Source organism: Chamaea fasciata, unplaced genomic scaffold (genome assembly GCF_029207755.1).
Source record: "Chamaea fasciata isolate MVZ Bird 193981 ecotype frontalis unplaced genomic scaffold, bChaFas1.0.hap1 SCAF_6, whole genome shotgun sequence".
NCBI classification, from domain to species: domain Eukaryota; kingdom Metazoa; phylum Chordata; class Aves; order Passeriformes; family Sylviidae; genus Chamaea; species Chamaea fasciata.
In genome coordinates this window covers 45224191-45247686 of record NW_027094091.1, presented here as the reverse complement: position 1 = coordinate 45247686, position 23496 = coordinate 45224191, and the positions used below count along the sequence as shown (strand labels likewise).

The 23496-nt window shown below is 40.7% G+C and overlaps 2 protein-coding genes across 7 annotated transcripts in view; both read right to left on the bottom strand.

The window, feature by feature from the left end:
- SLC20A2 (solute carrier family 20 member 2) overlaps nt 1-6717 on the bottom strand; it is a 31282-nt gene extending 24565 nt beyond the window's left edge. For all 4 annotated transcript variants that reach the window (XR_010721482.1, XM_066186219.1, XM_066186220.1 and 1 more), the window contains exons 1-3: nt 6426-6717; nt 1547-1687; nt 242-327 (exon numbers count right to left, since the gene is read on the bottom strand). Coding sequence is in view for 3 of the 4 variants with exons in the window: in XM_066186219.1 (XP_066042316.1) it covers nt 242-327; nt 1547-1687; nt 6426-6714 (516 nt within the window). In the remaining variant the exon portion in view is untranslated. The remainder of the gene's footprint in view (nt 1-241; nt 328-1546; nt 1688-6425) is intronic.
- A 133-nt stretch (nt 6718-6850) lies between these two features.
- Nucleotides 6851-23496, bottom strand: part of SMIM19 (small integral membrane protein 19) — a 28019-nt gene continuing 11373 nt past the window's right edge. Inside the window, exon 3 of one of the 3 annotated variants that reach the window (XM_066186222.1) lies at nt 6851-6976. In XM_066186222.1, coding sequence (XP_066042319.1) covers nt 6864-6976 — 113 coding nt within the window. In that variant the 3' untranslated portion in view covers nt 6851-6863. Of the gene's footprint in view, nt 6977-20024; nt 21586-23496 lie in introns of those variants that run through there. The other 2 variants (XM_066186225.1, XM_066186226.1) reach the window with 2 other exon arrangements.

The following is a 23496-nucleotide window of genomic DNA, read 5'->3' as shown; positions in this document are numbered from 1 at the left end:
GAATATACAATATTAATTATCACATAGCACCTTCTAAGCCTCAAATACTTTTCAAATTACTTACTGTGAGCTTTCATAAGTGCTAAGAGCAAGCATAACTCAAATGGTTATTAAAAAATACCTGATCTCCTGTGCAAAAAGAAGTCACAAACTTACAACTCTGGAAATGCCAGCACTCAAATGGGAGGCTAAAACACAACTTTCATACTAAGCACTCATTATAACAGTGAGATTACTTTACCTTGTTTAAAATGAAGAATCTGATCAGCACAAAAAGGATTCCAGACATCAAGCCAGATAACAGTGGGGAAATAAACCAAGAGGCAACTGTGTTGAAGAAAGAATGAAACTTGAAATAAACAGTATTCTTGCATAATAATTAAGTACATTGTTAATGAGCAATACATTTAAAACACTTCTTGTACAAATGGAATGAAAGTTCTGTATGTTTACTTACAACTGGTGCAACTCAACGTCCACCAACACTCATGAAAATCAAAGTAATGCTAGGCACCATTAGAAACAACAGCCAAAGCATTTCCTGCTAATTTTGCATGTTTAGCAATCAAACTCATCAGGAAAGTTCCTTGTAGCTTGATTTAGAGTAGACCAGGAAAGTGCTGTGATTTCCTAATCACCATGACCACGAATGTTGCTAACAAGGGGAAAGCAATTGCATCTAGCGGGATGCCATGCTGCTCCCAGGGTAAGTCTCGAGTTCCAAAATGCCACAGAAGCATCAACTGTAATGTATGATGGGTGTACATTTTCTGCAGGCCAGCACTGCAAGTGTCCAGGACTGATTTAACTGAAGTAGGTGGCAAAGCTCCCACTGATTTCAATAAAACCTGATTAGGGCAGCACTCTGGAAATCTCATCCACAGTGATTTATTGTTTGCAGCATGGTTCACAGATTGATTCTGCTGTCACGGAAAACTCTTTTACTATTGACAGAATTTTAAAAAATACATGCATTGCTAAAGTTCTAATATAATACCATGCCTTCAGCATAAAATCCTTATAATAGAGACTTCAGGCTGCACCTCGAGTTCCAAAGGCTTCCAAAACAATAACAGAACACTCCATCACATCCCTGCTTGGATGTGCCACGGATCTTGGCAGTGGGAGGCTGTGAGTTAAACGTGTTGTATGCCCTGAAGGTGGTGGGTGGAGAAACATGACTGTGGGCATTCACATGATAGCATTCACATTGTTGAGAGCAAGAACAGGGTAGTATGAGCTAGCTGCCACAATAAGAATTAGAAGAGGAGGAATGTCACCTTGAAGCATGTTTTTTGAGGGAGACAATGTGTCCCCAGCTTACCACTGAGTAAGTACAACTTCTGTCTTACCCCTTTCTCTACTGGAGACACACTGCAGCCTTCAATGAACATGGCTCCAGTGCATTTTCTGAATGGCATGACTGGGGTGGAAAATAAATTAATGAGGGAGTGCTATCAGCACAAAGCAGATTTCTGGGAATGTTTTCTGCAGGCAGCACACACTATTTCACATCCTCTCACACATAAAAGGAGACAGCACTTACCAATCTTAACAAGCTGCATCCACTGGACACCCTGCGTGCCAATTGCCACCAGAGAAAATCCAATAGTAGCACCTACAATGCAGTGGGTCCCTGATATTGGGAGTTTCAAGAATGATGCAATTAGCTGCCAAACAGCAGAACCTAGGAACAAATGAACCATATGGTATAAACAACAACCACAACAATAATGTAACACAGAAAATTCTTTGCCGTGTGCCCACATTCTTTTACAAGGGCTGCCTACACTCCTCATGCATAAGAGAGATCTTTTAAAGAGATTTTTGTTCCTGTTCTGTCTCTAGAAGCAGATACTAAGACAGTTTAATAGCAGCTTTGAATGCTACATCTTACTTATGACTGTTTATGACAAACAGCTCCCTACCATTCATGACAGTTCTGCTTTCAGTATTTACAGCCTGTCTGATTAAGTACACAAACTGCTCCCAGTGTACATCGAGCTTAGAAAACCTCATTCCTGAGAGCTGACCCTGGAAGTCTCCAGGTGATCAGTGTGAGGAGGCATTCAATCCTGAGAAAGGTTCAAATCATGGGACAGAGAGATTTTATGCTTCATCTCAGTGATACACAGCCATCCAGCCCTCTATAGGAAAAATGGACTGAGGAAAGAATAAGAATCTCTCCTTAAGAAAGAATAATAATCTCTCACTGCCTTCATCTGCAGATCATTGTTGCACTGGAAAAATTCAAGACTGCTGAAAAGTTATGTTAGTCATGGAGAAGCCAAAGATACCCCGGCATAACGAGATAAGTTCCCCTAACTAACTAAGGGACAGTGCTAAATGGTCTATAAAGTAAATGCAACATCTGGTGTTTCAACAAGACATCCAGGAAGGATGCTGGCCAAGAGTGCAGGGGAAAAAAAAGTACCCCAAGCACCTGTTTCAGGAGTTAGATGAGACACAGTTGGCCATCAAGCTCTGAAACACACAGCTCCATGCTCTGACTCCTTTTCACTTTGCAAAGACACATGATCCCTGCTTTTTGTGCAGTGGCACTAACCTCAGGACACCAAAATACTTTTGAGAGTGACACAAGCTTTCTGTGGACCTCCCCCAATGTTAGAGAATTCTTACAAAGATCTCTTCTTCATTGTAATACTTCATGGCCTTAAGACTGAATCTTCGTGTATGGAAGTCACCAATGGCAGCAATCAGACTGCCATAAGAGATCCTGAATTTTCTGGCTCATGCCACCTCTCTTAAGAGATCTGCAGCAGATATGGGTGATAAAGCAAGGTCACTGAACATACACTGGCAGATTACCCAAAGTTTCAAACTCCATCCTCAATTCCAACATGAGAAGATGGTTTGAAGGTCTTGAAACAGAGCCATCTGCAAACGGTGATTTGCTGGTATCACATGTGGCTACATTTGGAAGTCAACCAGTTTGTAAAACTGATCTCTCCTGGCACACTATCCCAAAACAACTGTTACTTCTTTTGCTAGTGGAAAATCTAGATCAAGGAACACCTGTTCTTTAATTTTTTGGCTTCTTTTTCCTTGGACTAAAATAAAAATAAAAACAAAACCACTTTGAAACCTTTGACATGAACTCAAGAGACCAGCAAATGGAAGTGAGGAGAAGGAGATGGTCACATCTGAAAGAAGCCAAATAAAAAGACAAGCTACCCATAGATATGTAATTACAAAATACTCAGTATAAAAAACAGGAGAAATGCAACCAAGCCACAGCTGTACTGCAAATGTCTAGTGAGGACTGGGGGTTTATTGTTGGGTGAAATAGAGGGAATATGGAACTATTAGAGAACTATTTCTTGTTTATTTAGCTTCACAGAATCACAGAATGGTTTGTGTTGGAAGGGACCTTAAAACATCATCTAATTCCAAACCCCGTGCACTGGGCAGGGACACCTTCCACTAGACCAGATTGCTCAACTGAAACCAAACAGGAGAGAAAGAAAAAGGTGGTGGAGGACCAATGGATGGTCTGAAAAGGACAGTGCATAATCTAAAGTTTAAGGAAGTTTAAGGAAGCACATTAAGGAACAGAAGAAAATACAAAGGAAGGCAGAGCAGAACTTTACTCTGGGACTTGCAGTGCTTTAACTACCTACATCAAAGCTTTAACTCCTCTTTAACATAAAACGTATTGGTCTCAATTTTTATCTTTGTAAAACTAACTTAGGAAGCTCACTAGGCCGGTCACAGAATCCCAAATTCAGACCCTTCATGCCTGCTGACACCGTGGTCCATACCTTTTCCTCTTGGTTAATATCCCCTAAAGACAGAGGGCCGGCTGCAGACTACCCTGGCCATGAGTTGGCTGCACCAGCTTTTGGCCAGGGTGTGTTTAATGTCCCCTGCTGCTGAGGGCACCTCATCCCTTCTCTCGAGGCTCCGGTGCTCCGTGCCAGCCGTGAGCCCCATCAAACACCACTTCACCTGCAGGACTAGATTAGTACTTGGCTCTGCTAATCCTGGCTGGGATGTCCTCTGTGTTGGTGGCATCTCCTCAGTCACATTAGATGGTGACTTCAGCTCACACCAGGACCTCTAGGACAACACACAGGCAAGTCCTGACAATAACCTGACAATTAGTTAATGCTGGGCAAGGACTGCAATTTACCCCCAAGAGCAACAGACCTTAACTTCTCATATGCCTAATAAACAACATTTTAATGTGATACAAATTACTACAAAATGCTACATATAAAAATTTTAATCCCATTACTTCCTGCTTCCTTTTCTCTTAGGAGAGAAGGTTGACCTGAAAATTACATCTGCTGTTTGCTGCAAGCATCAAAGGATCTTCCACCAACATCTGGAAAGAGGATACAGTGACTTTTGGTCTCTCCCAGACTGTTGACTCATTTAAGCCTCATTGAAATTCAGAAGCTAAATCCATTTGCAAAAACATGATCATGAGGCATGAGAGAACAGGGTGGGGGAAAATGCAGAGCAAAAACAGAAAGAGGAAAAGAAAACATCCAAGAAGGCTCAGAGGAAACAATATCATACATCCAGAGAAAAGCTGGAGACGTATTTGAGGAAAAAAAAAATTGAAATCTGCATTTTGTAACTTGTGATTAATTCTGAGACTTATAATGTGGAATTTCTCCTTAATGCCCCTCCTGGAGGAAGGGAATGCAACTGGTCATGAAGTTCACACAGGCTTATGTAAATACGCATGCAAATAGGTTGTTTTCTTTGAGCTTCTGGCTAGTGGCCTCTGCAGGGGGTATCTGAGACTTAAAAAACTTTGCCCTGCCAGGATCAGGATACCAGAAATAGATAGAGAAAAGAAAATTGACCCTTCCTTCAATGGGAATCAAGAGCACGCAGGTCACTTACATTTCAGACGGTGTGCAGCGCTCCTGGCTCACACTCATGGGAAAAGACAGAGCCATCTCAGCAAACACAAGGATAAAAGATGCAAATGGAATGGTGCTAAAAAGCCACCCTACACCTTGAGGGAAAGACCAGACACCCACGGCAGACCCTGCATGGTATCAGGAAAGAGGAACTGATGGGGTGGGGGCGCAGGGCAAGAATATTTGAGGGGGCTTAAGGTGGGACCATCTGTGGAAGTGGCCGCTGTCCCAGTGATTTCTTGGTAACCAACCCCTCTTTCCCCTGGGCAAGGAAAAGTGGCCAATCTTCAGGAGGCTCAGGAGCAGCCAAAGAACCAAGGGAAGTACCTCCGCACCCTCAGGAACATAAAGTCACCTCTGATGACTCCAGAAACTGTCACTCAATGTCCATTTTGATCCATAAAAATAAAAGAAATTTAAAAAAAAAAAAAAAAAAAAAAAAAAAAAAAAAAGGGCACCCAATTTTCCCTTTTCCCAAAGGAAACAGGAAAATAACCATTTGTAGTAAATCTCTGCACAGACTCACCTATCTCCTGTGCAGGTCTTGCATAAAAAGTGTGAGGAGGTAAGAAGGGATAGGTGGAAATAAAATTTAGGTCAGGTTTAAGTGGGTTTAAGGAAGAAAAGCTTTAAATGGAACATCCCTGTCAAGCAGAGGATGCTGTGATGCTTGTGTAAATCACACCAACGTGTCATGGGATGTCACCAACCTGCCAGACTGAGGTGGGAGGGCTGGCCCCTTGCTGGGGCTGCCTCTCCCACAGATCAAGGGTTTCCTCCCTGCTGCCTCCTGCCCCTTAAAAGCAGGTTTGCTCCTTGAGGGAGCTCTCTAAAAGCTCACAAAGCTTCTTGCACATAAACAAAGAGTAAATACCGTGGCTTAATGTTACTTACCTCAGAATATGCTGTTTGTTCTGAACAGAGATTTAGTTAACTACAAACACGAGCAAGGGGTCAGACTCTAAGGTACAGTGACCTGCTGTCGTTTGGGTCAGAAAAACTTAAAAGACCTTAAATGTGTGATTATCTTTACTGCTCCCTTAGTTTTGCTGTTGGCAAGGGTGAAGTGTAGGACTAACTGCAATCACTCAGCCCGGCAATCAGTTTACACAAAATGTGTTTGGATTTTCTGTAACTTTTTTTAAAAGGATTCCTTCTCATACACACTCACTGCAAACTGCTGATTCTGTAGGATCTTCTGTACAGACACAAATGCTAGGCTCTTCCAATTACCATCACAAAAATCTCCAAAATAATTTTTTCCAGTATCTTATACATATATAGGATCGATTGTGTTAAACATTTCTTTTCATCTGTTAGTTAAATAGCTCAACCATTGAAAAATGTAAATTATTAGAAGCATTTTAAAAAAACATAGGAAACTTAAAAAGGAATACAGGCCCCTGCATTCACAAAAAAACAGATGTGCAAGTCCAGAAGATGGGAAGACTTAATTAACAGCGCTCAAAATGAACAGGGTGACAAAGACAGAACAAACACTACTTGAAACAGGAAAGTATTACTTACCAACCATTGCACTCACTTCTCCTGCCATCAGCAGTGGGACGGTGTTGTTGTACAGGTTAACATCAATGATACCTTTCCGAATTGTTTCTCCTACTTTTGCTCCCAGTAGTACTGAGCCAGTGGTTTCAAAAACCGAAGCCAAAATGCAAGCCTGGCGTAAAGTAACAACACCAGAGCCCACAGCCGTTCCAAAAGAATTTGCAACATCATTTGCACCAACCGAAAAAGCTAAAATAAAAGCAATGATAAAACCCACAATGACCATCCACAGGTACTCATCCATTGCCATCTTTCCCCAAACTGTAGATCAGCTTCCCCTTCGCAAATAGTTAATAGTCAAGGCTGGAGGGCACCGCAACGGATTTGGAAAGCAGATTTCTTGTAAACAATGAGTTCTCTCTGGAAAGTGCTGGGTAGTGTTAGAATGTGAAGAAACTGCTAACTGCTGATTTTCGAACTACTATAAATACTGTTCATTTGGCTGCCTTCGGTCAGCAGTGAAACACATTCCATATTTTGCTTCCAAACCGGTAGGACTGCGATGTTCTGTCCTGCAACAGAGGGAGGGAAAAAAAAAAAAAAAAAGAAAAAAGAAAAAAGAAAAAAAAAAAAAGAAAATTAGGGAAAAAAAGGGAGGGGAATACTCAGCAGAGCCCACAACAATGCGCGTTTTCAGAAGTAAACAGATGATTTAAACCCACTAATGGGGTCCTACCTCAGCATGTGACTGCTCTAATCATAAAGCAATTCAGAAAAGATTCAAATTAGGTCACCTCCAAAGCAATATGTTTCTTGCAATATCACTGACCAAGAAAATCTTTTGAGCAATTTAAAAGGATTTAGAAAGTTTGAGAATTTTGTTTGTGCTGAATTTACCCATCAGAGAAATAAGCCCTCTTTCTAGCAGCATTATTCCTCTTGGCTTTTTGCACCCAGTGAATATAAGAGTACATATACCATACCACACAGCCTGGCTCACAGCTGATATATAACACCTAGCTCCACTGATCTCACCAGAGCTCTCAATATTTTATCAGCTGCAGCCATGGATATACTCCTTTGAAAAATTATAGTATATATATGTCTGTCTAGGAAACACCACTGAAAATGGTCTGAAGAACATTAATATTCATCTGCTGTTCTTATCACATCCCATGCAGTAAGAATACAATTTCCTTATAGCTTTTCAGTCACTGAAACAGCACAATAATTTCAATATTTCCATGTATCCCTACTGGCTTAGAGAAGTCTATGAAAAAGGTGCAACAAAAACATTGAACTCTCTGTTTTTTCCTATGGATACTTACCAATTATAAACAGTTATTATATTCAAACTATTGTCACAGATATATTTGAGTATTTATTTTGACAGTTTCAGTTTTATGACTGCCTTTTGAATTACATCTTTCTTAGTCAGATAAAAGAGTGAGGTCTTTCAAAGCAAAAAACGGACACAGAGAAAGGGAGCTTAAAAAATAAAACCTTCATCATCCAAAAGACTGTTAAACAGAGTGATAAGGCCCACAGTGACATGAAGTTGGTCAAAAGCTAGAAGCAAATTTTCCCAAACCACCTGCCTCCTCCAAGGGCTAATTCTCTTCTGCTAGTGGCCACCACAAAGACATCCTCTGGTCCTGTGGCAAGGGGTTAAATTAACATTTAGCAGCAAATATGCATCAGCTGAACACCACCTCTTCTAAGAACCACTTCTAGTGAGCAGGAGACCTCAGACTGAAGCCCTGAGCCCACCTCCTGCTCCCTCTCTATTTCCCCACAGTCACTTCAATTTCATACAATATTCCCACATGCACAGTTTCAAGATCATGCTTAATTTCTTTCAATGACCCAAATGCAATTTTGGTCCTGTGGTAGCAAGGAGGAAGGGTCTCTGAAACCCCTGAAATAATAGCAAAATAAAAAAAATTAAAAGAGATTTTGCATAGTCCTGAGGTGCTGGATCCTTGAGAACAACCAAGAGGAAAATAAAACATCTATCATAAGTGTTTCCTAGAAAACTCTTAAATTGATGTCAAGGATTGATGCTTTCTCTACATACACATACTCAGCAAAAAATATGTCCCTCTTTTTTTCTGCAGGCTCCAAACTGGCTGAACAACTGTTGCTCCAGTCTTTTCCAGACATGGAGCAGACATCAATCCTTGAATGCCTTCTACACTCTACAATAACATTTCAGAAGGTCTTAATGGCTAAAAACATTTGTATAAGGATTTTTATACTATGAGATAACATGAGAAAACGAAGCACCGAAGCATGTTTTCTGTTTGAAGACTTGTTGTTTTTTTTATAATTCATGAACACTCAGCCCATTGAGTGGAAAAGGACTTGACAGAAACAGAAAAGGATAATATTTGGAAGAAACAATTACAGCTGGTAATTGTTTGCCTGTAAATGAAGACAAAACCCCATTAAAACCATTTGTTATAAAATTTCTATTATGCATGTCATATTTTTGCTAGTAGATGAAGTACTGGACGAGGGTCCTTCCTTGACCCTGGAGATTAAGGATTAAATTCTTCATCCTGCATGCATTTCCACAGTACCTTTGCCAAGTTAGCCTCAGTGCCCCACTTTCTTCTCCTGAAAATGGGCAAAGCTGACTGAGGTCCATGCATGCATCCACAGACTGTGATTATACAAGACCCATTTCTTTGGATCAGCTAGAAAAAAGCACACTCTTATTCCCAATAGAGATCTGTCTTTTCTCCACTTATCAACCAACCTACCAATTTATTGTGGGGACCCAATTCCTGGGACTGAAAGAAAGAGCAGGGCAATTGTGACATTCCCCCACCACAACAGAATTCATGGGACAGTATTTGCCAAACCTGGCTCCTCCAGCCACAACGAGTTCCTGCAGTTTCCAAAATAAACCACTAAGTCACAAGGTTGCCTCTATTAGCTTCCCTGGGAGAGGGTTGAGGTGACCTCCTTCAGACGGTCCCAAAGAAATTAAGACTTCGAGTGTGTGTATGTGTGCTCCTAAATCACCTCATGAAGGCCAAAGAGTCTTCAAGAGACTGCCAAGCAGGGCTTTTGGCAAAGGGCTCAGAGAGGCAGCTACATAAACTCCCTCCTTGTGAAATAGGATATACGGCCTCAGGAGAAAAGGATGTCTTAAGTAAGAAGTCACCCCTGCTGTCATTTTATGCAAGGTGATGGTTCAAAATAGAGCTTCCTCCAAAACTTGAGAGGCTCAGCTTGATGTCCACTGTGTTGGCACAAGCAACAGCACAGCAGCGGCCAATCTGTGTCTTTAACAAGACGGAAATCAAAAGTAAAAAAGGAATAAATACATGTTTAAAAATTAACGTGTAGGCTGCCTTTGAATGGCTAGGTGTTGCTACTTTCAACCTTAAAAAACGGTAAGAGATTTTAAATGCTTATAAAAAAAGAAAGAAAGAAAAAAAAAGGCACATCTCTGCTGAGAAAGTTTTCAGACATGCAAAATATTCTGCAAAGCAGGCCAGTGACTAAATACAGACTAAATCTTGTAGCATGCTTCTTTCTAGAGCCCAAAATACATTTGGCATGCTCAGACACACTGAGCTATGCCCCCCATCACCTAATGTAACCCAAGAACCTGTGTTATTTCATGTTGTTACTGGGATAAAAAAGAAACTGGAAAAAACACCATGCAGTAGGGAATGACAGGTGATCTGCTCCATGCATGACACCTGGAGACAGCCTGTGTCTCCTGCTCTCACTTATATTTCATCAATATGCCTCTATGCAACCCAAATGCAATTCAACCTGACCTGCTGGATGCTGGGAGATCCTCCCCTTTACCTCTGGGACTGATACCACCTCTGCAATCAGGTGTGCTATGCTACCACAGCAGGCTCTGGATGGAGAAGTACATTTTCCTGTTTAGGCTTTGGATAACTCTTCCTGAACTGCCCAAACTGTTCTGCCACGCTGCAAACTCACATCTGGGCATTAGCAGGGCAGAGGAATTGTGTTGGGCCCAGGGAGCTACAGGATCTCAAGCTGGAGTGTGCATCTCTGATGGCTGTTAGAGTGGAGAGAAATGCATAGAGATGACATTTCAAACTGTAAGAAGCTAATTCTGCACTAAGTTTTTTAGCTAACAGAGTTTTCTTATGGTCCACAGTCAGTGTACTATACTTATGAGGTTCAAGTTGAAGCCTTTTAAGCGGACTTAGAAACTTGCACCTCAGTGAGATAAATTTGATTTTTGGAAATGCTAAGCACATCCCTCTGCCTCACTGGCCGATGATCGAGACACACCCCTCAGACTGTATTTGTTGTTAACTGTACAGCTTGTTATAACTCTGTCAACACACAGTGCTATTTCTTTCCTAAGGCAGAGATGAGAACAAAACCTAGGTAAAAAAGCACCTCGATTTATGCACCATGACAAGTGAATCCTCAGGAAAAAGTTAGAAACTCATGGTTATCATGAGATCATTTTAGGACATGTTTATATATGGACATTTACTAAGACAGGTCTTCTGGAAGCTATTCACAGTACACTACTAAGCCTAGACAAGTTTTAGTGAAAAAAAAAAAAAAATACTAAATGTGAAAACCAGAGATGTCAGTCAGGGTTTGGGTATTTTTGTTTTTGCCAAAAAAATTGCAGCTAAAGAGAACAGAGAAGTATCTAACAGCAGGAATGAATGGATGAATAAAAGCTCAGGACTAAGTTCAAATTCTAGGGAAGCAATCAGAGTGCATTACCCTCCAGCAATCCAACTGTGTGACAGAAAGGAACAGAGATCCCATAAATGTCCTTTAATCTCTTCACCAAAAATTAGGGAAGAACTTAGAGCACCTGTGAAACACTGAAAAGTATGCAGCTCACACCATATGTAAATCATGCTGTATGCAGCTCTCCTGCTCTCAGAAGTTGCCCCATGCTGCAGCTGAAAATTTTCTTCCACTCTGGATGGGACAGAGATTCTGCGACGTCCCAGTTTTAACCAATTTGTTGTTGCCCAAGTAGGAACAAAAATCAAAGGACAGCAGCTAGTGTAGCATTTCCCAAAATAATTTTTATGACTACTCCACTTTGCATTATGGCAAGGCAGACAAGGGAGGACAATTTCTTCTCCTCTGCCGTGTTGAAAACAGTAGACGTTTCATGACTGACAGCAGCACTGAATTTGTACTGACAGGCAGGTTCACTTCTAGTTACCAGTAGCGGAAAAGTCTGTCTAAAATGCTTACCAGACAGCAGCTTCTGGGAGGTCAGTCCAGATCCTCTCTATTTCTGAATGTTGCTTTTTATATAAAAGAGATCTGTCAGGTTCCCACCTATGTGTATAAACTCAGGCCAGATCTGGCATTCCAGTCTATGGGTACAAAACACAGCACTGCATAGAAACCAAGCCTGATTTATAACCAGAGCTACTAACATCGTTCATATCAATAGTCCTTATCATTTCCAGTTCATGCTCAGGCCACGAGGCTCACAAATTATTTACTTTAAATTACTAATGCTATATTCATGATATGAAAGGTGGTATTGAATCAAGTGGTTCAGGACTGAGAACATCCCTATATGGCTCTAAATTACATGCACAAGACTTGTCACAAGGCCAAGCATTATGCAAGTTTAATGCTCCAGTACACAAAAAGCACTCCCAACTTACTATAAAAAAATCAATTACCGCATCAGCAGAAGCAGGTTTTGTATCAATCAGTTCCTATTTTAACACATTCACAATGTGTTTAAGCATACTTCATGCTACTACTTGATATGGAAACAAGACTGAAGTTGATAGCTTTCCAAGGATTCCCATCCAGTTTAATATTGCAGAGAGGGACTGTCACTGTCAGCTCCCAAAACTTCCAGAGGATGCTTCCTTTTCTTAGTCCCTATCAACCATTTGTTCCCACCACTGAAAGGTCAAAAAATGGGTATAAAATATCCAGCATGAGATTTTATTGCTGAAAACATTCACTAAAAATACAGACAGCAGTCACTTTAAACAATTCTACAAACTAGTAAGAAAGGTAAAGTATCAACAAGTTCTCATGCATTTGTTGACAATATCTTTTTCTCTAAATAAAGGACAATTTGCTCCTTCAGTGACTGAACAAAGTCTTTCTAACAGGCAAGTAGTTTTTTTGACTCAATACTACAGATTTTCAAAATCCATTCAGAGAAAACAAGTGTTCATGGCTACAGAAAACATGTTTTATAAAAGAAAACCATGCAGAGAAGTCTTTAAAACTCACCCAGTATTTAAAAGTTGTTTCAAGATAAAAAGGAGCTAAGTTCTTCTAGCAACCTTCCCTCCTGATTGGAAATACAGGCTGAAGTCTAAAATAGACATCCTATCATTCAGCACAGTCACATCTGAACATGCAAACTTTCAGAGGGTAGAAAGAGGACTATAACTTACACCAGGCAGTCCGGGGATAAAATTCACTCCAGCACAGGAGAGCACACAAGACAACACTGAGAAGCATCAATGCGAGTCCAGATTCTTATTCAGTAGGTGAAAATCTGCCTCCTCTTAAGCAAAGAATTCTGCTGGGGGTGGGCACTGATAAAACACAACACTGCGTCACGACTGCACCAGAGAGACAAACCAATCCAATGAAGCTCGTATTAAAAGCAACAAAACCTTCCCTTCCCCCCCACCACCCCCAGGCATAGGCATAGACAAGAAAGGAAATCTCATTTTTGACTGCCAGCTGGGCATTTTGGTGAGATCAGGTAATTTCTGAGGAGTCCCAGCTCTTCTTTTTGCAAGCACACTTAAATGCACTTTTAATTCAAGTGCTTGTGACGGTAGGGTATGTACATCCAGTTTGGGAATGATGTTGCATGCTTGCTACTTTATCCATGTCAGTAGAGGTCCCACAGGCTACACACACTGCACAAAGTTAAAGATGTGCACAAGTTTTGACTGGATCGATGCCTAAGCAAACAACTTCACTTTCAACAGTTCAGCCTAAATTTCCCAATCCAGATTCCTTCAACTGCTTTCCTTTAAGTGGGAAACATTTTTGCACATAAATCAAGGCAAAATGTTTGCCTAAAAGCCTGGCTTAGCTTTATATAAAATATTTGCTTTAAGACTATATAATGCAATTAAGCTATCATATTCAGCGAAAAGGAATTAAAATCAAAACTGCATTGTCACAGTTAAAAATCTGACAGACAAAAATTTATTTGGACACATTTATGGTTTATAAATTTATCTGCTAGGTTTTACTCCATTCTGAGTCACTAAAATGCATGTAATGATATTCCAACTTAATAAAATTAAATCTGCAAATTTTCTGCATCCTGAACATTTGAGAAAAACCAAACCAATTCAGATTTGTAAACACACACATGGAAACATAATCCTTTCCTCATCTATTTTTTCAAGTTTAAGTGAAGGATATTTCCTAACAAGAAGTCAAAAGTTTTCTGAATTGGTTAAATTCAGCCGCACATCTGCAGGGGTTATTTGGTAAAACTGAGAAGTGTTTTACATTTCTTAAGAAAACTCACATGGATTAGCAAGCCTACATCACCTTCCAAAAAGAATTAGGGCAAAACTCCAACTACAAATCTGCAATGAAGAAATGACATTAAAATACCCCCACAAAAAACCCCCAGAATTATATATATTGGGCCATGATTATTTTTAAGAAATGCTGATTCTTTAATTAAGGTTGATAACCAACTACAATTAAGTCTGTGATATAGCTGCTACCTTTATGAAAAGCCACATCTCTTATGTCTGGTTCTGATGTCTTTCCTTTTACTTCTGTAATAGCTGGCAAACAGGCTTCCAGTTTTTAGAAAACTGGGAGGCTAAGACCTTCACAGTGGCTTTCCCTTATGGACAAAAGCAACATATTTTAACAACAAGTGCATTAATCTTTTTCCTGCAGATTATATATCTTAATACCTTTTTTATTTTTTAACAGGTAGCATCAATCAAGTGAGAGTGACCATAATTGTAAACATTAAGTCAGCCTGTATTTATAGACCTGGATTCCAAAGTTTTAAGAAAGTGAATAAACAAGCACAGAAATTTCTTGTAACCCCTGTTTAACTTTATCAAGTAAAACAAAACAAAATTGCAAAATATTATTTCACGTTCTCTTAATAGCTGATGTCTGCCTCCAACCCGAAGGGTCCCAGTAAGCGTTAAATCCATCCTAATTCTCCTTAAAGGACCAGCCCAGAGTATTTTTAAATGAGGGAATTAAAATTCCCCAAGCCTAGAGTAAACCACCACCAGTGTCCAGGTAAAAACACTGCTGAGGGGTTATGTTATTTGAGAGGTATCTATTTCAATTTCAAACCCCACAAGCTGCCAGCCTGACCTGTGGGAAGCTTCTCAGACCCAGGAGAGCTACAAACTGGAACCATTTGAGTGCTGCTTCCCACGAGCCAGCCTGGCCGCAACGGTGGTTTCTTCTTGACCTAAGCTTCAAAGCTCGGTCTACACGCAAAGCAAAGGATGTAATAAACAGCACAGAGAAAAGGAAATAACTTCAAAGTTTTTGTTCTGCTAAATCAGCATTGTGGACTTCAGGCATGGGAAAATTCAAGCCAAGATAGGTTGACCATTAAAAAGAGTTATAATTTGGGACACCACTAAAGAAGCAAGCAAAGGAAAATTTATAAGGCCACAGAATAAATTATGAGGATCGGTTTTTGGAAATGGCAGCACCAGTTTGGTTCCCATCAAATCAAATATTTGTAGAAATGATAAATTATAATCTTGATCAGATATCATAATTTGGTTTTAATTGTAATTTATTTTGGTAAATCCACAATTGATAGATGCTTGTTCAATTCAACAAACTCGTGCTAGGTAGATTTATATTCAGGCTTAAATAATGTAATAGGACAAGCCAATTTAAATATTTAATTTTAAACTCCCTTTGTTTTGCATTTCTGCATCAGCTGTTTTCTAAAAGATGCCCAGGTTCTCATTTCCAAGTGACCACTAAAACAAAGTTAATATTGCAACTTAGCGTAACTTTTATATCCAATGTAATTGGCCTTTTTTTGCCATTCAGGTTGGAAGGCTACATATGTAAATGATTATTCATATTTTAAAACACATACATTTTGAGTACAAAATAATGGGGGATGAGTACAATTTTCTAACATAAAAACCCGTAAGAATTGGAACCTGAATGCCTGTAAAATGCATTTAGTCAGGAACACAAATACAATAAAACATCCAAAAGCTGCAAGATGTTGTTCCCGTTACCTTGTGCCAGCTTAAATAAGGTTACACACCAGCCACAGGAGCTTTGGGGCTCTCACATACCAGCTGGTACTCTAAAACTGGGAGCCATAAGCACCTGGAACTGGGGACCCTGACCCTACCTGGGAACCCTTATTCCCCCTCAATCTATAAGCAAAGAAAATAAAATTAATGAGGAGGAATGAAAATGGATGGCAGATGGCAGCTCACTGCACCTCGAAGAAATCCAGCTCTTGTAATACCCTCTACTTTCTGGTATTGAAGGCCCCCATGACCATCTCCAGCATGGGGCCTTGAAGCAGGACGCCACAAGCCAATCATTACCTGGAAATCAGCCCTGAGGTCCTTGAGACTAAGAGGGATTTAATACTGCTCTACCAAACACAGCACCTCTTCTTGGTGCTCTGGTAGTTCAGTTATGCTCAATGACTACCCACAAACCTCTGAGGGTTTGCTCTGCAGAGACCTGCAAACACGGTTTAAGTTAAAAAGAGCCAATAAAAGCACATCTGCTTTTGCATATCGGATAACAAGCTCCAAAACATTCTGTTGTCTATCAGGATAATCTCCAAAAGAGATGCATCCATGTTTCAGTGCAAGAAAAACCATCTCAGGGACTCTCTGGAAAGTTTAATGCAGTAGACATAAAAATTAAGAAGTCATTTAGCACTCAGGGATGGAGCAACTCCTCTGCTCTAAGGAATCAAACCCCTTGGACGGGCTTTCTTAATGGCTCTGAACTCTGTCACCCTGTCATCCAAACATTTGGGTTTTGTTTTGTTTTTTTTTTTTCCAGCGATCTTGCGGGCTCTCAAAGAGGACATCCCACCCCAGTTAGGGGACTTCCACTCCCAGTGGTCGAGGTGAATTAGCTGTGCTTGCACAGGCATGCATGGAGAGCTGCCATGTTACAGCATGTGACTCTGCTTGAGATCACACTTGTCTACTGAGTGAGCCAGCCCTGGGAAATGAAAGGGAGGAACCCACAAGTGGAATTGCTGGAGGCCAAGGCTGGCACAGAGGATGACACAGGCTCCGGGTGCTGTGTGGCCTGGGAGAGCCATGCTGACTCCAACCCCTACCACAGCACAAGCCCATGTCAACTCACAGTTCAAAGGCAGCCAAGCAATCCTGAAGGAGCAAGGCTTTGGCCAGCACTGATTCAAGCACTGCCCCAGTTAATGCTGGGAACTGGGCTTGGATGGCCTGTGACTCCAGCCGACTGACCAAGGACTAGAGCATACTCATGTCCATACTAAGACCAAGGAAAAGGGTGAGCTGCTGTTCTGAGCCACTCTGAGCCTGATCTTCTTCTTCCCAGACCCATATCCAAAAAAAACCAATCAGCATGGGCACAGTACTACAAAAGCCCTGGCTGCTGCTGACAACTCAAGGAGCATTATCCTGAAGTACTAACGGACCTGGTACTGACTTTACACAGAATATAAAAACTGCCCAGGAAACCCTCCTGTGGCAATCCAAAAATATGCATTTTGCAAATTCAGAGGTTTATGCAAAGATGCCCTTGGTGAAAAGCCAGAGTGTGGTTGCCAAAAGTCAACAATGCAAATTTTTCAGATAAAGGAAACCTGACACGTCCAGCCCCAGATTGCCTGCCATTTCCATTTCAGTTTGGGTTTCAGAGAACAACCACTTTGGAGCCTTCTGTTTGAGCCAGAAGAGATGGCTGGAGCTCCCTTGAGTCCATAAACCCCCTCTCTTCAAACAAAGCTGGAGTGAGTGAGTAACTATCAACAGGCCAAACCACACCAGCTTGCTTCTCATTGCCAACCTCCAAAACCCCTGTGGCCCGCAGGACAGAAGACCAAGCACTGCTGAAAGGAGCTAGCTGAATGTCGAAAGGAGGAAAGGACCAGGGGTATAACCGAACAGAGGAGGGATAACTACTCTCACAGAGGTGTCCACCAGGGTTATGGGAGTAAAAGGAAGTAGATGAGGCCAGTACACTCTGGCAATGGAAATTTTGTTGGGTTTTTTTTCCTATAAGCATTGCAGTAATAGAGATATAAAGGGGGAAACAGCAATGAAAGCTGTGACCTTGGCTTCATTTCACAGGAGTATGGGCCAAGTATTACACCAGGAGGCTGGTGATCATGCTTAGGCTGCCTGGTGACCATGCAAAGCATGGCATCTGCCAATCAACAGGCCTGTTTCCCCCTCAAAGTGCAATAGCTGCTCATCTCTTTTCTTGAGTCCATGAAATAGTCCACATCAGTCTCCTGCAGCCTTTGCTGCTAGAGGCATGAGGAGCATGATGGTGAAGCAAATACCTTGAGTTCCACCTACCAGGCAGCATTAACATCCTGGTAGCTTCACCATAGGTTGACAATACTGCTGAAGCAAAGAAGTGGCCAACAGACTTGTCCCATGGGCTAGAGGTTAAATCACTGCCAATGCGACATGCCAAAGAGCGTCCCACATCTGGGTTTTTGGCTTAGCAAACACCTCCAAGAGCACTTACTAAGAGTGTGTGGTCATATGAAGCAGGTGGAAGAAAGTTAGGCTTTATGTCTCATGGAAGGCTGGGGAGCAAACCCAGTGGTCCAGTGCCAACGTCCAGCTGGAGCACAAAGAGTCTTCCTAAAGGTTTGGGCAAGATACCAGGATACATGGACTGACAAGTGTATTCATCTTTCAAAAGAGCTTGAACAACTAAAATTTCTCTGCTTGACACACAGGCAGTAGGGAAGAGGCAGTTATTAGGCAGCAGACAGCGTTTGAGTACTTGGCCCAGGAAACAGGGCCAGTGGCTCCTGTGCCTCATCCTCAGGAAAAAGGTGTTCCTAGCTAAGCCTCAATGATGACAGTGACACATTTCAGCAGCCCGATGGCTGCCCAGAGGAGAAAAGACAGAATGGATCCTGCTGAGAGGTCAGGAATAGCAAAGGGGATTCCATGAGGAACCCCACCTCTTCCCTGCCTTCTGGTGTGAGAATCAGAGCCAGTCATCCCAGGATCCTGCTGTGCCCACCATGGCTCAAGCTGGAACTTCTCTAGGCTATGCACCCCCGTCACCAAAAGTGACCAACCCAACAACGGGAGCGGCACACCACTGACACAGACCTCTCCACTCCACACAAGCACTGTGAGAGGAGCCACATCACTCCAAGGAAGGGTGCCAATTCCAGAATTAGCTGAAAAAGTCAAGCAGAAAAGGAGAAAACAACCCCAAAAAATAACTATAACTAAGGCTATGGTAGCCATGCATGACAATCACACCATGTCAAGAGTCCTCTGAAATATGGAAGAACATTTGCAGAGCCCATTTCCCGCAGGACCTGGAAGGGACCAAGGGACCTCTGTCGTACTGATAAGGAAAATTTACCCTCTGTTGTCCATAAAACAAATGAGCAAGTAGATAATCATAAAAATAAAGAACACTGAATACACAGGCCATAAGAATATAAAGTATTTTTTTTCCTTTAAGGGAGTAATCAAGAATCTATAATTAAAAATAAAATGGTTTCTTGTCACCAAGATCTTCAGAAGTCATATAAATCATTTCCTCTTCCATCTCTCCTACACGTAAATTAAAAAGGGGAAAATTAATTATGCCATTTCTTCAACTATCAATCAGTTTCTCCACTTTGAATTAAGCAGATATTTAATTAAATCAAATTAATAAAATTATGTGAAGAAAAGAGTTGCTCTGAAACAGTGGAATATGTTACTCCCAAAATGGGCTTAATATTTCAATCAACACTGTCTCCAAGCCTTTAACCAGGTATCTTTCACAATTTGATTTTTTCTTTAAAACTTCAGCAAACATGAAGATACCTTAAACACTTCATTTAATACTAATAACTAAATAGATTACAATAAATTTGGGCTATATTACAAGTTTGTTTCTTTCAAATCCAAAGTACTATGGTTTTACAAGAGAAATAATCCTTTTCAGTTGTAAAAATTTCTCAATTAAGCAAAGAGTATTTTCCATTCTCTAAAGTAATCCAGAACCCGGACTATATTGTTCACTAACATACCTTCTGTCTCGGATATGCTGGTGCACTGATCAAGTGTGAAATTTGCAGAATACTATTCCCTATCTACTTTAAAACACTATCATCAATTACCGAAAAATCTATTTAAAATTTGAAAATAATTACAAACCGATCCACTGGCTACTCTAATCCTGGGATTCTATTTTGACTGAGATTCTCTAAGGTTTATTCAGAAAAGAGAGTAATTGCACAAACTCGAATGCACAGTTCTCCATCAAGAAAGTCTTCCACAAGAACATGCAGGAACCCACACTGAGTGTGCCTCATGGGCAAACCCCATGAAAGGAGTAATGCTGGGAGAAAGACTAGGTGAGCACAGTGGTACAGGTAACACGAAGAAAACAAATGTGCAGATTTACTTATTCCAGTCAACAACAGTAGCTAAAGTTTATTGATTTCAGTTTCAGCAGCTAAAAATCCATGAAAACATTCTTATATGATACAGACAATACTATCTCGTATTCAAATTTCTGTCAAAGTAATAAAATAGGCTAGGATTTTCTCACAATCATTGCAATTTACTAATCAATTAGTACAATAAAACCTATTTTAAAATGCAAATATTATAAAGTGCAAATAGTTTCTGTATCCCATTGTGATGTAGCAGTTCGATTATACGGAAATATCTAAGTAAAGAGAATGAAAAAATATAACTGTTAGCTACAAAGATAGCTGGACACATTCTCAGCCACTGTCTCTCAACTGTTCCTCTTATATCCGCTGTAAAACTATTTCCAACACACTAATCACATCTATTCGGAAGAAACTAAAATTATATGATTTCAAACTATTTTCATTAAAAAAACCCCAGTCCTTTAACAACTGCTTTTACTCTTCCATCTAATTATATACTCTTAAAGGCCAAATATTCAGTCAGTACACAAAAATAACCATAGCCTTTTATTAAGGATAAGACACCAGATAGGAGTTCTTAAGAAAAATAAAGATGTTCTTTGCCTGCCTCTACCAGCAATACCAATACAGAAAAATACATTTACTTTTTAAATTTTAAATACATATATGTCAAAATCTTAGTAACTTTTTATCAGAGACTTACTACAATCAAGTCTGTTCACAGCATCAAGTTGTTGGACTGCATGGCTAGTACTTCCTTTGAGATACTTCACAGAACAGCCAAGATGTTCAAAAAACTACCTCCAAAAAGCTCTCTCCTAACTCAATACTAAGCAATCTGCACTTATAACCCCAGAACCCTGGCAAGAAACCTTACCTAGAACATTTTTCTGACCAAGAGTCAGATAGAAAAGATAAAATTGATTAATATTTGATTCTGACGTCTAAGGACACCATACAAACAATACATTATAAGGTCACTCAAATTAGAGGGCTAGCACTGTGTTTTTTTCTTTTACCTATGCACCTGTCGTCATACTTTCTATGCAAAGGCAGTTTATTAAATGCAGGCAAAACCCCTCATTTCCTATTCTGTAATGGTCTGAGCTTTTCCATATTCAATGTATGTTTCAACAAAAAAAAAACCCAAATTAATTTCAAGTACAAAGCAGCAGCTATCTCACCACAAGTAAAAACTACAGCGATGTCTGCTCTTCCTAAAACAAGCTTGAAGCCATGATTATATTAAAGACACAGATGTGAGGGGATTTTTCAACTTCCAAACAGACATGCAAGCAAAGTATTACAGTTCAGGGGTGCAGGTAAATGAATAAGCAAGAAAACTACGTGACGTTTGTGCAGCGTCCTCTCAAATCCTGCAATCCCTTCTAGAAAGTCTGGGTCTACATGTCCCTCTTCTTTACTCATGTTCTTCTCGCATGGCTTGGTCTCAGAAACTTTCCATGCCTGTAACGGAAACTTGAGCCAACTTCTTAAATGTATGATTTCTTCATCTCCACTCATCATCCACTTCTGTTTCTGAGAAGCTCCTCATCATGACACCTGTATCTCAAGAAGCAAAACAGGAAACATCACAGGGATGAAGCAATGAAAGATGAATAATAATATGCCTCTGTGTCTTTAATAAAATCCCAACTTTCATTCAAGTTCCTTTTAGGAAATCACAGTTCCTTTCACAAGTGCAAAGCTTACAAACCTAGTTTGGCAAAACATCGCGTGCCACAAATGGGGTAACCAATGCAATCTCCCAATCTGCACCTCTGATCCTGACATGATGAGCAGGAGAAATCCTGTACCAGCTAGCCTTACATACTGTGGAAAATATTATCGGGTGCCAAGCTTGCAGAACTAGTCTGCGGCAGCCAGCTCAACTAAAAGAAACTGCTGACCCATCTGCTGACTTACCCGCTACTGAAAACAATGCCAGTTATCTTTACCCAGGACTCATTTGTCCAAGTAGAGCCCACAAGTCAGATGGAAAACAAAGATGTAAGTAAGCCTCTCCTCTACTTTTCCCATTGCTCCCTCATCTACACAACTTCCACAGCACACAGTTTGTGTTTTTATACACTTACCAGGTACAAGAGAAGACAAAGCTTTCTCTGCATTACAGCAGTTTAGCTACAAGGTGACAAAGGCCTAAGGTATTTTCAACCTGTCATAAAATTCGGCACTGGGGGCGGAGGGCACTCGCCTATTTGTTTCTGCCATCCAAAACTTGGGATCAAGCAGGCCCAAAGCCAAGAGCAGCACTGTTTAGAGTCTAACAACAAAACAGCAAAGGGATGACTCATCTGCAAAATGGAGACACAGCCGTCTTGTGTCCAAAGACGCAGCTTAAACCATCTGCCCGCCTTACAGTTTTGCCTGAATGCTGAATGAGGGGGCACAGGAGAATTATTTCTGCAGCCTCCCCAGCCATGAAGCCTTCAGGGCAGATAAGCAGGCACCAAAGCCACTCTGCCAGCCAGCTCTCAGTGAAACAGAAGCACGAAAGCAATTTTATCTCTCCCTTTTAGGGTTAAGGCCACCTTTAAATAAACATTAGCATCAAAGCCTCTTTGTACCAGAAGCAGAGCAGACCCTACATCTTATCAGCTACCACCTTAACTTCTCAGAATTCCACATCCCATCTAAAATCCTTCTTTATTCTGCAAAAACACATGACAGCAGCATGCTCCATATGCATGAATCAGAAAGACAGCATAGTCCTTCCCCAACTCCTCCCAGTGAAACAGGGCTCATTCTGGCTTTCTTACAGCAGAAATGAGGGCCAGCTGTAGGGACAGAGACCCACCAGAGCACAAAGTTTTGGCTTTGCTTCTTGTACATCACAGTCAAGAAGATAACTGAGCCTTAGACAGTCAAAGCAAGAAGCCCTCTGAGAGTGCTCTGGCTATTGCAGAAAAAACAGCTTTTAAGTAACTGGACAGAAATGTATTTGCTGTGCTTGGATTACATGTCAAAGAAAAATACATATTCCCCCAATTCTGAACTCTTGATTAAGTCCTTACCCTCAAAAGTGCTTAGAAGGCAAACAGTCCTGAAAGCTCGTGCTTCAGTGATCATGCCTGCTACTGAGATACGCTACTGCCTTCTCAGGAAAGGTAACTATCACAGATTTCATGAGCTTAAAAGCTTTCAAAAGCACTAAAGTTGAGGAAGCTACAAATGTCCAGCTGTCAAGGACATCCCATAAAATAGAATTATTTTATAGTACATATACCATCCAATTATTTTACACCATGGTGATTCTTAATCTTTTATCATGATGATCACTACACAAAAAACAGAAACCATCATTTCACTGTTCCACAGTCATCATAACTCCATATTTTCTCTGAGCAGCAGAAATTAAGTAATTCAATCTACTATTGACATTCTCACTTGTTAATCAGATGTCTACAGTCAGCATACACACCATACAGACTACAAGACATCCAGGCTGCTCACTGTTGC